At 44.1% G+C, this 12,843-nt stretch overlaps 1 protein-coding gene across 3 annotated transcripts in view; it reads left to right on the forward strand.

Annotated features, from left to right (window-relative positions):
• RABGAP1L (RAB GTPase activating protein 1 like) overlaps positions 1-12,843 on the forward strand; it is a 344,846-nt gene that overhangs the window by 323,985 nt on the left and 8,018 nt on the right. For all 3 annotated transcript variants that reach the window (XM_073643396.1, XM_073643398.1, XM_073643399.1), the window contains one exon: positions 6,633-6,725. In XM_073643396.1, the coding sequence (XP_073499497.1) occupies positions 6,633-6,725 (93 nt within the window). The remainder of the gene's footprint in view (positions 1-6,632; positions 6,726-12,843) is intronic.

Raw genomic sequence — 12,843 nt, forward strand, 5'->3', positions numbered from 1 at the left:
GCCACCCTCCAAATGCCGTCAGCCTAAATGTGGCTTGTCACTTTTAATAGCTCATTCAGCTGAACATGAATATTTCAGCGTGAAAGAGGAGACTAAGCCTCTGTCAGTGAGCTCTGGCAGTGGCTTTCATTCTGCCAGAATTGGGCCAGATTCAGATGATCTTATTAAAATGCCTAGCCAGTCACATCCACAATTGGTTCTTGTGCACACGGACCAATGAAATGCTCATCTGAGCAAGCCCTTAAAGGGGTTTTCCAGTTTCCAAGATCAAGTGCTCTAGACAAATAATAATGTAATTTTGCATATTTTTTTACTTTGTGAGCTATTAACTACTCCTAATAGCTAAAACATGCTAGGAGTTGTAGCTAATGACAGTTTAATTAGCCTCTATCTAGCTTCAATATTGATTAATATATTTTAAACTTTTACGTTTTTGGACTTCTCTGACCTTCCTGGGAGGACATCTGCAAAACCCTGCTCTTGGGGCTGACAACTATCGACTGCAGAGAAAACACACAGGGTAGGAAGAGGGGTTTTTCCTAGAGATTACGCTCAGCCGAGCTTTTCTTGGAGATTAAATAAAAAAAAAAAAGAGTCAAAATCTGTTTTTCCCCCTTAATTCTTCCCTAGGTTTTTGTGAGCTGTGAGCAGCTAGTTTAGCAGAGATCTGATGGGTTCTGTTGCTAGGAAGCTGCAAAAAACACAAATCCTCCCTAAAGCCGTCTGTAGAATGACAGCGCTGAACCGGTGCCGTAGTTTGCCGGGAGAATAAAGTGCAGTGTTATTAGAAGCACTGATGTGTGATGTCAGGATGATGTGATGCGGGAAAGAGCTGTCACAATGGCAAGGACAGTCCTCCATCTCTGTGGAGTTCCCCTTATTAGTTTTGCCTCCTTTCTTTCAGACAGTCCAATAATTGACATTAATGAATGTCTTGATTGTTTTACTGCATATTGTGTGTCTTTGTAATATAGTTTATCAAAGAAATACGCTTCTTTCTCCTCCAGGACTGAACATTCTCAAAATTTTAAATTCTCGGGTAAAATCTGTCTTCAGTGAATACAGACTTTCCCATTACTGAGACAGGAGATGAGTTGGTGCTCATAAAGTTCTATGAAGAACTGGAACTGTCGTTTCAGTAGAACTTGCCGCAGAATGTCTGCCTCTAGCTCCTCCCTAGAATGTCTGTGTCTGCCTCTAGCTCCTCCCTAGAATGTCTGTGTCTGCCTCTAGCTCCTCCCTAGAATGTCTGTGTCTGCCTCTAGCTCCTTCCTAGAATGTCTGTATCTTCCTCCAGCTCCTCTCTAGAATGTCTGTGTCTGCCTCTAGCTCCTCCCTAGAATGTCTTTGCCTCTAGCTCCTCCCTGGAATAGTCTGTGTCTGCCTCTAGCTGTTCCCTGGAATGTCTGTGTCTGCCTCTAGCTGCTCCCTGGAATGTCTGTCTCTGCCTCTAGCTCCTCCCTGGAATGTCTGTCTCTACTTTCAGCTCCTCTCTAGAATGTCTGTCTCTGCCTCTACCTCCTCCCTAGAATGTCTGTCTCTGCCTCTAGCTCCTCCCTAGAATGTCTGTCTTTGCCTCTAGGTCCTCCCTAGAATGTCTGTCTTTGCCTCTGCTCCTCCCTAGAATGTCTGTCTCTGCCTCTAGCTCCTCCCTAGAATGGCTGTATCTGTCTCTAGCTCCTCCCTAGAATGTCTGTATGCTCCTAGCTCCTCCCTAGAATGTTTGTCTCTGCCTCTAGCTCCTCCCTAGAATGTCTGTGTTGGCCTCTAGCTCCTCCCTAGAATGTCTGTCGGCCTCTAGCTCCTCCCTAGAATGTCTGTGTCGGCCTCTAGCTCCTCCCTAGAATGTCTGTGTCGGCCTCTAGCTCCTCCCTAGAATGTCTGTGTCTGCCTCTAGCTCCTCCCTAGAATGTCTGTCTCTGCCTGTAGCTCCTTCCTAGAATGTCTGCCTCAGCCTCTAGCTCCTCCCTAGAATGTCTTTCTCTGCCTCTAGCTCCTCCCTAGAATGTCTGTCTCTGCCTGTAGCTCCTTCCTAGAATGTCTGTCTCTGCCTCTAGCTCCTCCCTAGAATGTCTCTCTGCATCCAGCTCCTCCCTAGAATGTCTTTCTCTGCCTCTAGCTCCTCCCTAGAATGTCTGTCTCTGCCTGTAGCTCCTTCCTAGAATGTCTGTCTCTGCCTCTAGCTCCTCCCTAGAATGTCTGTCTCTGCATCCAGCTCCTCCCTAGAATGTCTGTCTCTGCCTCTAGCTCCTCTCTAGAATGTCTGTGTCTGCCTCTAGCTCCTCCCTAGAATGTCTGTGTCTGCCTCTAGCTCCTCCCTAGAATGTCTGTGTCGGCCTCTAGCTCCTCCCTAGAATGTCTGGGTCTGCCTCTAGCTCCTCCCTAGAATGTCTGTATCTTCCTCCAGCTCCTCTCTAGAATGTCTGTGTCTGCCTCTAGCTCCTCCCTAGAATGTCTGTGTCTGCCTCTAGCTCCTCCCTAGAATGTCTGTATCTTCCTCCAGCTCCTCTCTAGAATGTCTGTGTCTGCCTCTAGCTCATCCATAGAATGTCTGTATCTTCCTCTAGCTCCTCCATAGAATGTCTGTATCTGCTCCTATCTCCTCCATAGAATGTCTGTCTCTGCTTCTAGCTCCTCACCTCTCCATAAAATTTTTAAAGCACCAACCGTCATCTCCTATCGCCGTAATGGGAAAATCAGTCTTCACTGAATACAGATTTTTATACATTTGACTTGAGAATAAAAGATCAAGCCAGTAAGAGAAAGAAACTGATTTCTCTGTTAAGATATATTACAAAGATGCTTTTTTTGTGTGTATTATTGATTTATCAAATAAAAATTATAGTTACATGTAAGTTCTCATTTACACGTCTGTTTTTTTAATATTTTTTTTATACCTTTTTTTTTTATGCATATGAGAGAAAACAGACTATTTTTCATCAGTGTGCCGGAACCAATTTTAATCCATTTTTGGTTTGTGTGTTCGTTTTTACCATCCATTTTTCTTGCCTGTGAAATTTTTTTTTCCTATCCATTAATCATTAAAAGGCTGACAGTGCTTGGATGACATCCGACTGCAATTCATTTTTTTTTCTCCAACCCATTGACTGTCTTTGGTGAGTTTGATTGGCAACATGGATCAAAAACAGCTATGTGTCTGGGTGTTTTTTTGTATATGTGTTGTTTTTTTTCTCAATTTCATTCACATCCGAAAATTTAAAAAATGCTGTGTTTGCGCCCAGTACAAAGAAGAATACCCTGTAAGTATATAGGTAAATTTCTGCCAGGCTGCATTCCCACAATGAGGTTTTGATGTTGCAGATTTTCTGCACCCAATAAGTAAAATAGCTTACTAGCATTTTTTAGAAAATATGCAGCGTGAAAAAACAAACCAAAAACGCATCGTGTGAACATAGCCTTAAATTATCCTTTCACAGATTAAATAATATAAAAAATAATTAAAATTGCCATGTCCTTATCAGAACTGCCCGGATCTGATACCACACGTCTGGTAGCTGTATGCCGGCTGAGCGAGACGTACCGGCTCCATTCTGAGGTGACCGGGAGCAGAACAAGGAATCCTTTCTTCTCTCACTGGAATCTAGGTCAGGCCACCGTCATGTCACTGGTGAAAAGCTCCAGCCAGGCCTGAAACTGCTCCGTGAGTTCAGCCAACGAGGCAAAACCTGGAGGAGCATGAAGTGCAGACGTAGGGAACTGCGACGGGTGCTAGGGGGAAACATGGCGCACGAAGCTTCTGTATGTCAAAGGGAAAATGGAAAGTGCAATTAATATCTAGTAATTATGGTGCAGGGATGTTTGCCAGAGATGTCACTATACACCCTATGAGCTCAAGGCCGCAGAACCACATCCGTGTGCTGTCCGTTTTTTTTCCCGGACAGCACACGGACCATAGTGGTTCAATGATCCATTCATTCATCAGTTTTAAAATGGATCCGAGTGTCCGGTCCGTGAGACTCCGAGCAGGAGTCCATGGGGATCTTTATCAAATGGATGAAATGCGGAAAACAGACTTTGTACTTCAGTTTTCCATCCGTTTTTCACTGATCCATTGCTAACAGTTAACGGATAAAAAAAAGTTCAGAGTCTACCTGCTTCAGTGAAGAAGAAAAACAGATGCAACACAGGAGCCACCGTTGGATGAAAAATGGTAAATTTTGCACAGATATAAAAATAAACATGGTTGTGCAGATGTAGCCTTAGCATGTGCTCAACAGACTGCACACTGATCCAACCATAACCCATGTGCACACCAACAACGATCCGTGACCGCGAGAAAAAAATCACTGCATGCACAAGTCTGGTCTGATTTACAGATCAGTCAGTAACAGGCAGCTCCTGCGCTCATCCGTTATGTGCATGAGCACATCAAGATCACAGACAGTCATCTACATCTGAACCCGGCCTAAAGGGGGTTTTTCAGAAGTCAAATCGGTGAGGGTCCAACACCCAGCATCCCCACCATTCAGTTTTTTGCAGCTCTTGTGACGGCTGGTTTGCACAGTACAGGGAATGTCTTGATACGACAACCCTTTAAGGTCTCATTCAGACATCCATTTTATCTCAGGTGCTGGAACAGATTTTCAGCAGTCTTTGTGTGCGTTTTTTTTTTTGCCATCAGTTTTTGTCAGCTTAAAAAGAAAAAAAAAATCTGATGGAGGTTCTTCAAGCTTCTCTCAGTCAGTGAAAAACGGCAGCACTAGCATGGACTGATTCTGTGCACTGTCCGAGTTTTTCACAGACCCATAGACTTGCATTGACGACTCTTTACTGTGACTCAGATCAAAATCGGACATGTCTGGTTTTTTGTTTTTCAGGGGTTTTTTTACACTCGTTCCACAAATAGACATGGTGGGCCACCAGAATTCACCCCCGTGGGCCACCAGAATTCACCCCCGTGGGCCACCAGAATTCACCCCCGTGGGCCACCAGAATTCACCCCGGTGGGCCTAAAGAGCCCGAATTCAATATGATTGCAAATGGTTTTCCTTTGCCGTGTGTCGTTTTTTGTCGCCCACCAGCGGTGAATCCGGCCCGAGCTTTAACCTGCTGTAGCCGAATGTATGAATATAGGAACTTGTAATGTTTTCCAGCACCTGAGCCAGATTACCATCCACCTACTGTGAGGTTTATCTCACAATGCCGCCATTCTGTCACTTATTAATATATTATTTTATCCTCACATGAGCAGGAAAGATTCACTCTGCCTCCTGGACGGACAACCTGGCCCCAGTCTACTTAATTAAATCTCGGCTCCAGATTAGATAGGCGGCTAACAGGGCGCCATTGTACGGCCCGAGACGCAGTCGATTTGGGGATTACATTAGAATTTGGCCCACAAATCATTATGCAGGGTGAAGATGTCACAACAGGGGCAATTTTATTTTTTAGGGCATGTGGTGCCCAACCTGTGGCTTTCCAGGTGCTGTAGAACTACAACTCCCAACATGCCCCGATCGCTGTAGCGTTACAGCTCAGCCCCATTCTCTTCTATAAGTTGATCTGCCATATCAGACACAATCTATTGATAGGTTTGGTGCTGTTTTGGGGGACAAAAAAATAGCCATGTTTTTTCTAATCCTGTAGTCCCCTAAGGCTGTGTGCCCACGATACGGTTTTGGTGCCGATTTGCAGAGCGTAAACCCACCAGAAACGCATTGCATACCTTATCCCATGACTTCCTATGACATTCTGCAAGTTCTGTGCACATGGTCAGGATTTTTTCTGCGCGGATTTTACTCGCAGAAAAAATCCTGACATGACCAATTCTTGTGCGTTTGTGCATGCGTATTTGCCTATACAATGCATTGGAAAAACGCATGGCAAATACGCATGGAAAAACGCATGGAAAAACGGCATGCTTTTTTCTGCCAAGGAGATGCAGAAATGCTCAGGAAAAATTTTGCTTCATTTCTACATCGTGGGCACATAGCCTTATAGTGCATACATTTTTCAGGCAATGTCACACTCATATTGGTACGTGCACGTGGAATATTTTGGCCACCATATGTGTTAATATATGAACCGAGGCGTTCTGTATTTTATAGGTTGTCGGGGCGAGGGTATAGTGCAAAGGTACGTCATGATATTTTATGGTGGGTGTGTGAACATGGGTATAAGGAATGAGGATACAGCAGCCGTTTCACAAATATATATGTATTGATGGAAATTATGAATAGTGTGAAGCATTTGTGGCAGCAAATGACACAACTTTTCTGTAGGAACCTTTAGAGGTAAGGAAGATGTGAGTCAGGGGAACTAATATTGAATTTACTGAGTATTTCTGTGTACGATACTGGTACTTTTATTGCACTTATTATTGCAGGTATTTACAGGCCAGTAAATCCTGTATTTCTAACATTCCTCCGGTGATGATGCGAGTTGTGGATTTCATTGACGACATGCAAGTTTATTGCAGCAACAGCAGAGAGGATTGCTTTTTGCAGTTGCTTTACCACTAGGGATATTTTCTGCCATCTGGTGGACAAAATCAGGAACTTCACTTCTTAGCCTGTTTCTGTAGATTGTACTTGCATGACACCTAGTGGTAAGTTTGTAAGATTGCATTCAAGAATTAATTTTCCTAATGTGTTTTTTTTCTCCCCCCCCAGGTGCCTACAAAAAAACTGAAAAAATATGAAAAGGAATATCTGGCAATGAGAGAGAGCCAGTTACAACAAGAAGATCCGATAGAGAGGTACAAGGTAAGAATTATCAGGGCACTTATTATTATTAGCCTGTACATTGCAAATGAGAAATTGCATGGCATTCTTGTAACCCTGCAAAAGTGATTTCAGTGTTACATTGTGCACTGCGATGTCATGTCACCAGAACATTTTTAGAGTTTCATGCGATGAATATTTGTTATCCACTTCATCCATCACATTGCTCTTACTAATGCATGCGCATGATATTTGTAATTAAAATAGGCACAGACGCGTTTCATGTAGCAATTTGTAAAATTCCATTTTGATAGATAATTGGAAAATAAACTAATTACTGGTTGCTGTGGGCAACAGCACTGTTTTGCTTTTTTTTGTCATTTTGATCCATGATCCCAATTATGACTAAGGATATGATCACCCGAAACGCGTGTAGCCTATTGTTGCTGACTGTAATGTCTATATGGCATTTTTTATTATAAATCGGAGTGAATAAAGATTTGGATTTTTACGGAGACGTCTCTTCCAATACTAGATTTTTTTCCCATTGTATTTTGTAGCCATATTTCCATAGTCTCTTTTTGTATGTTCTATATCCTCTACTTGCTGCCGGTTATTCATTAATAGCACTGTAAGCGTCTGTTCAGTTTTGCAGCCGTTCAGTTTTTTCATACTCTTCAGTATCAAGGAATACAAATTACATCCAAAATAAATGACCACATCAACCATATCTGTAGCAATGAGACACAAGTAGAACTTATGGGTCTCTCTGGGGCTGCATGAGACTGTCTCCTAGGTGTGAACTATGCTGGCTTCTGTAGCACTGAGATCAACGTAGAAAAGAAAGTATGGTGCCTTTATTGAGTGATGGGGAAAGGAGGCGCATTCCAGGGCACGGCTGCAGCACGGGAGAAGTTTTGACAATGGAGGCGGATTTTCGTAGTTGGTTTGCAAGGTGAATATATAAATTAAAGGGCACAATTATGTGAATGTCTCTGTGAGCAAGAAACACAGATTTAACCCTTGTCTGTTTTTTTCTATGTAAGGGTATGTGCACACGGGCTTCTTTTTCAGGCGAATTCTGCCTGGAACAGCGTAAAAAAAACAAACCATAAAGAATAATTGACATATGCACAGCAATGTCAAAACGACTTTTGCAGCTTCTTTCAACCACTTCACGGCTTTCGGAGACGTGACCTGACCATTCTTCCGATGGCTTCTGCTTGGAAGCCGCCGCCACTATTTTATACATCTTATATATAAGATTTAAGAGAATAAAATGACGGCAAAGCCACCACACAATTTGAAAACCAAGACCACAATGCAGACGCTTCAGGTAAAACACCGCTAGTGTGTAAAAAAAAAAAGACGTGTTCACATACCCCAACACTGCGGCATCTGCCAGGCGTGAGCAGGATCAGTTCCTGAGCCCGCTTCATACTTTCCTTAGCAATTTATAACGAAAAATTCACATGATAGGTTGTTTAAGTGGCTTGGTTAATTATGGCTTTAAAAAACCCTTAGACCCTGTTCAATAGCGACTAAATTAGGGGTTCTGCCTTTGTGAGCGGCAATATTTTTTCACTAAAAAGGACAGAATCACCGAACTTACACCCACATCCCCTGCCTGTAGGAAAAGCTGAAGTGGTGGAATAATACGTCAAGTTCATGGTTTCTTTTCCATAGAAATACTCCACACTGCGGCCTGGGCTGTGACACGCCATCCCTGACCACGACTCTGATTGCTTTATTTCATTTTCTCCAGTCTATGGATCTGATATCACGCTCCAGCCGGCCCTGTAATTAACTCAGCCTGAGTGTAATTAGAGCAATGGGAAAATGACAGCAATTAAATATGTTGCCCCCCCCTCTCTGAGTACTGAGTCTTTATTGTTTAACAGGAATCATGAGGGGTTAAGAGATTGAAGGTCATACGACATACAGTATGTATGAAATAAAGTTAGAAGGAAAAATGGTGTAAATTGCCCATAGCAACCAGTCCGGTGACCTCTCTAACTTCCCAGCCTGTCGTAGCACAATGACCTTCATGTATGAATTGGACTGGTTGCCCAATCTTTATTTTTGGAAATGGAAAGGAATAAAAAACTATTTTTATCTCTGGAATACCCTTTAGAGGTGCAGCCATCTTCCCTAGATACAGCTGTGGCAGCCATCTTTCCTAGATACAGCAGTGGCAGCCATCTTTCCTAGATACGGCCGTGGCAGCCATCTTCCCTAGACGCGGCCGTGGCAGCCATCTTCCCTAGACGCGGCCGTGGCAGCCATCTTCCCTAGACGCGGCCGTGGCAGCCATCTTCCCTAGACGCGGCCGTGGCAGCCATCTTCCCTAGACGCGGCCGTGGCTGCCATCTTCCCTAGACGCGGCCGTGGCTGCCATCTTCCCTAGACGCGGCCGTGGCTGCCATCTTCCCTAGACGCGGCCGTGGCTGCCATCTTCCCTGGCCGTGGCTGCCATCTTCCCTAGACGCGGCCGTGGCTGCCATCTTCCCTAGATGCCGCCGTGGCAGCCATCTTCCCTGGCCGTGGCTGCCATCTTCCCTAGACGCGGCCGTGGCTGCCATCTTCCCTAGACGCGGCCGTGGCTGCCATCTTCCCTAGACGCGGCCGTGGCTGCCATCTTCCCTGGCCGTGGCTGCCATCTTCCCTAGACGCGGCCGTGGCTGCCATCTTCCCTAGATGCCGCCGTGGCAGCCATCTTCCCTGGCCGTGGCTGCCATCTTCCCTAGACGCGGCTGTGGCTGCCATCTTCCCTAGACGCGGCCGTGGCTGCCATCTTCCCTAGACGCGGCCGTGGCTGCCATCTTCCCTGGCCGTGGCTGCCATCTTCCCTAGACGCGGCCGTGGCTGCCATCTTCCCTAGACGCGGCCGTGGCTGCCATCTTCCCTAGATGCCGCCGTGGCAGCCATCTTGTGTAACAAAGAAGGATTCCCACTACTGCTAGGAATATTGGGTCTGGACACAGTATATGGCTGGACAGTATATAAGTGAGAGGTATCCCTTAAAAAAAGCTGTTGTCCCTTTTCTTTCAGTTTGTGTTTGTAACCCAGATGTCTCCTTTCTCCGCTCTGTGACTCGGCGCCTGATTGATCATTCGCGTCCATGTGTGAGATCCTGTGTCCCGTACACGGGTCTGATTAGCATGGAAGGAGACTCCACAGTAGACCCCGAAGAAAGGAGCGACGCCAAGTGGTTTAGTTATATTAAATTCCTGTAAATACAACTAGTATTAATAAACTTATTTTGGTGTGAGAGATTTCTTTAATGCTGTTATTACCATTATGGTGTATGTATGGCGGGTTTGTGATTGGCGCTAACCCTACAGCGTTGTCCTTTAGGCTTCATTCCAGTTCGGAAACAGCTTTTCCAAATGTAGACCTGGCCTTATGGTCCGAAAATCGGCCCTTGTTAATGGTCACTGAGGCTATGTTCACACAGAGTTTTTTGAGCCCTTTAAAAACAACAAGTTTTGCTATCAGAAACTGCTGCAGGAAACACTCCTTTTTTAGGACGTTTTTGGAGCAGTTTTTCTTTTCCTGTTTTTGCAGCCTTTTGATTGGACAGTGCCTAGTTTAGAAGAGATTTCATCAGGATCCGCTTCAAAGAAATGACATGCACTTTTTTTTTTCACCCAGCATTTTTAAAAACCCTGTAATGTTCACACTGTCTATTTCCGGTGATCAAAAACATCCGTCTTCAAGCAGAAAACTCTTTAAGAAACTTTGCTTTTCTCCGAAGTTTGTAATCTTGAAGCTTTTTTTTTTTTTTTGCCGCTGTTTTGCATAATTTTCTGAGCATTTTTTTTGCTAGCAGTTTCCTTACTTTTTTTTTTTTTAAGCTTCCTCGTAATGGAAAATGCCCAAAGAATGTACATGTGAATTTTTTTAATTACGGTACATGGCGTCTTTTTGATAGCCTAAAGCATTTTAAATAAGTTCAAAAGCTTGAACATGTAGACAGCAAGTCGTTCTTACATAGAACTCAATAGGTCAATTCTTTTGAGCATTTTATCAACGCTTTTTCTGGTGTTTATGGTGCAAAAAAATGTCGGAAAAAAAATCTCAAAAAACTTATATTAACACCAAAGTGGATTATGAATAGGAAGAGTTTTCCAAGCATTTTTTAAGCCTATTTTTTTGAAGATTGTTGGAGCAGATCGGCTCCAAAAAGCTCAGTGTGAACATAGCCACCATGTCCTAGAAAAGCTCTATAGATATGGCCCCCCTGAGGGAGCCTGTTTGGTGATACACGTAGGCCTTACTTCTCCATACACTGCCATACAGGCTTCTCTGCGCTGATATCTCATATCTATATGTATTATATGTGTATATATGTAAATTAATTCAATACATTCCATTATTTTCTCTGTACTTTTAGAAGGTGCTCAAAAACATTGTAATATCATTGATCTTATAGTTCGGTCCCTAAGCGGAGATTTTAGGGGCTGCTACTGTATGAGCACTAATGGGTATGTACTTATACTGATTAGCGCCTAGGATGCATCGCGGTATTACTACAGTGGAGCAATTGACAGATAAGGGAATACGGCTGCTTGTACCTGACGCAGTGAACTGTGGCTTTGAAGCAGAAAAATGGTGGCAAATCAGTGGAAAAAAAATTATTTTGACAATTTTTATTGTTATTGCTGTCATAGAACGCGTTGGGTTCTTAGAAATCCATAATTTAGCATAGATTCTCATCTGTGCAGTTGCATTGATTACTCGTCCTTTATGTCCTTGTTTACTCCTACATATCCATTGTATTTTTAGTGTTTTTTAGTATGTTTTAGAAATGGTAACACAGGATCACACGTGATTGACAGGAAATAGGAGCGCAGCATAAGCGCGATCTCTCTGCAGCGCCGGAGGAGTTCCCCTGACTGGTGATTATCACCATGTGTGCCCACACTGCCCGGATACTCACGTCACCCAAGGGTGCTCCTACTGCATGAGTCTATTATGGGCGCAGATGCACTTGTTTGGCAAGCTATATCTTAAAACACTAGTTGTCAAATTCCCCTATGCCTCTCCCCCCAACAAAAAAAAAGATGGATATGCAGCAGATTTTCCTTCCTGATTTTTTGGGCTGAAAATCCTCCACATGTTACAGAACCAATAATGTGCATAAGATTTTACGAAATCTTATTTACGTGCTGGGGAGAAAATCTGCAGTGGAAATCGACCTGAGCTGCTGATTTGAAATCCTTCGCTTGTTAATTTAGACTTCAGATTTTCATCTTGGATTTCACTCCTTTGGAATCCAAATTTTGCTGTGGATTTACAGCAGATTTCATCCAAAGTTTGGATGAAATCTGTTGTAAATCCACAGCAAAATTTGCAACAAATGCAGTGGGAAATTGCAGTTCTACTAAAAGTGTCAGGTGATGTTGAGAAGCCGGATCCTACATAAATGTGGCAGGAAGGGACTGGGCAGTGGAAGCCTCCCGGGTCCCGGCCGCTCGTGGTTCCTCTGTAATCAGGAGCAGCAGATTATCATTACCTCCAGGAGGAAGTATCAGAGGCTGCAGCCGCCTCCCTGCGTCCAGCCCCAGTCAGATCTCCTCTAAACCATCTCCTCTTCACTCTACTCTTGGTCTTAACAGTCGGTGCACGGTGAAGGTAAGTCCCTGCTCCCACCACTTGTGTCCTTGTCGCCTGCCCTCCGCTATGAGCTGTCTGTGCAGGTGTCTCCGCTTAGCTATACAGGAGGATTGTTCTGTCAGAGCTTTCATTGTGCTCAGTGCCGGATAATTCTGCCATACATTGTAGAATATATGTAGTTACAATAGATCCATCCTATTAAAACAACAGATAAGCAGTTAGAATCTCGCTGCCGGGGACCAGTCCGGTCTACCATGGTGGCAACCAGTCTCCACTTCTGCACCCGGCACCCTGGGCACCTCTGGTGCTTATTAGGCTCCGCTACATCATAACAGATGTCCCGGTGCCCATAAAGCGCCAAATGCGCTTAGGATGCCAAGTGCAGAAGTGAAGTCCAGCTGTCACGGAGGATCGGACTGGACGCTGACCAGGGCAGCGGAAATCAAATTGCTTGTCTCTGTTAGACCAAAATGTCATCACTTTTGGAATTTATTTTTCTGGTTTTAAAGGACCCCGATAGAAACTGCACATAGCACATTGG

Source organism: Phyllobates terribilis, unplaced genomic scaffold, assembly GCF_046119375.1.
Source record: "Phyllobates terribilis strain yellow unplaced genomic scaffold, ASM4611937v1 Scaffold_8__6_contigs__length_399053987, whole genome shotgun sequence".
NCBI classification, from domain to species: Eukaryota; Metazoa; Chordata; class Amphibia; order Anura; family Dendrobatidae; genus Phyllobates; species Phyllobates terribilis.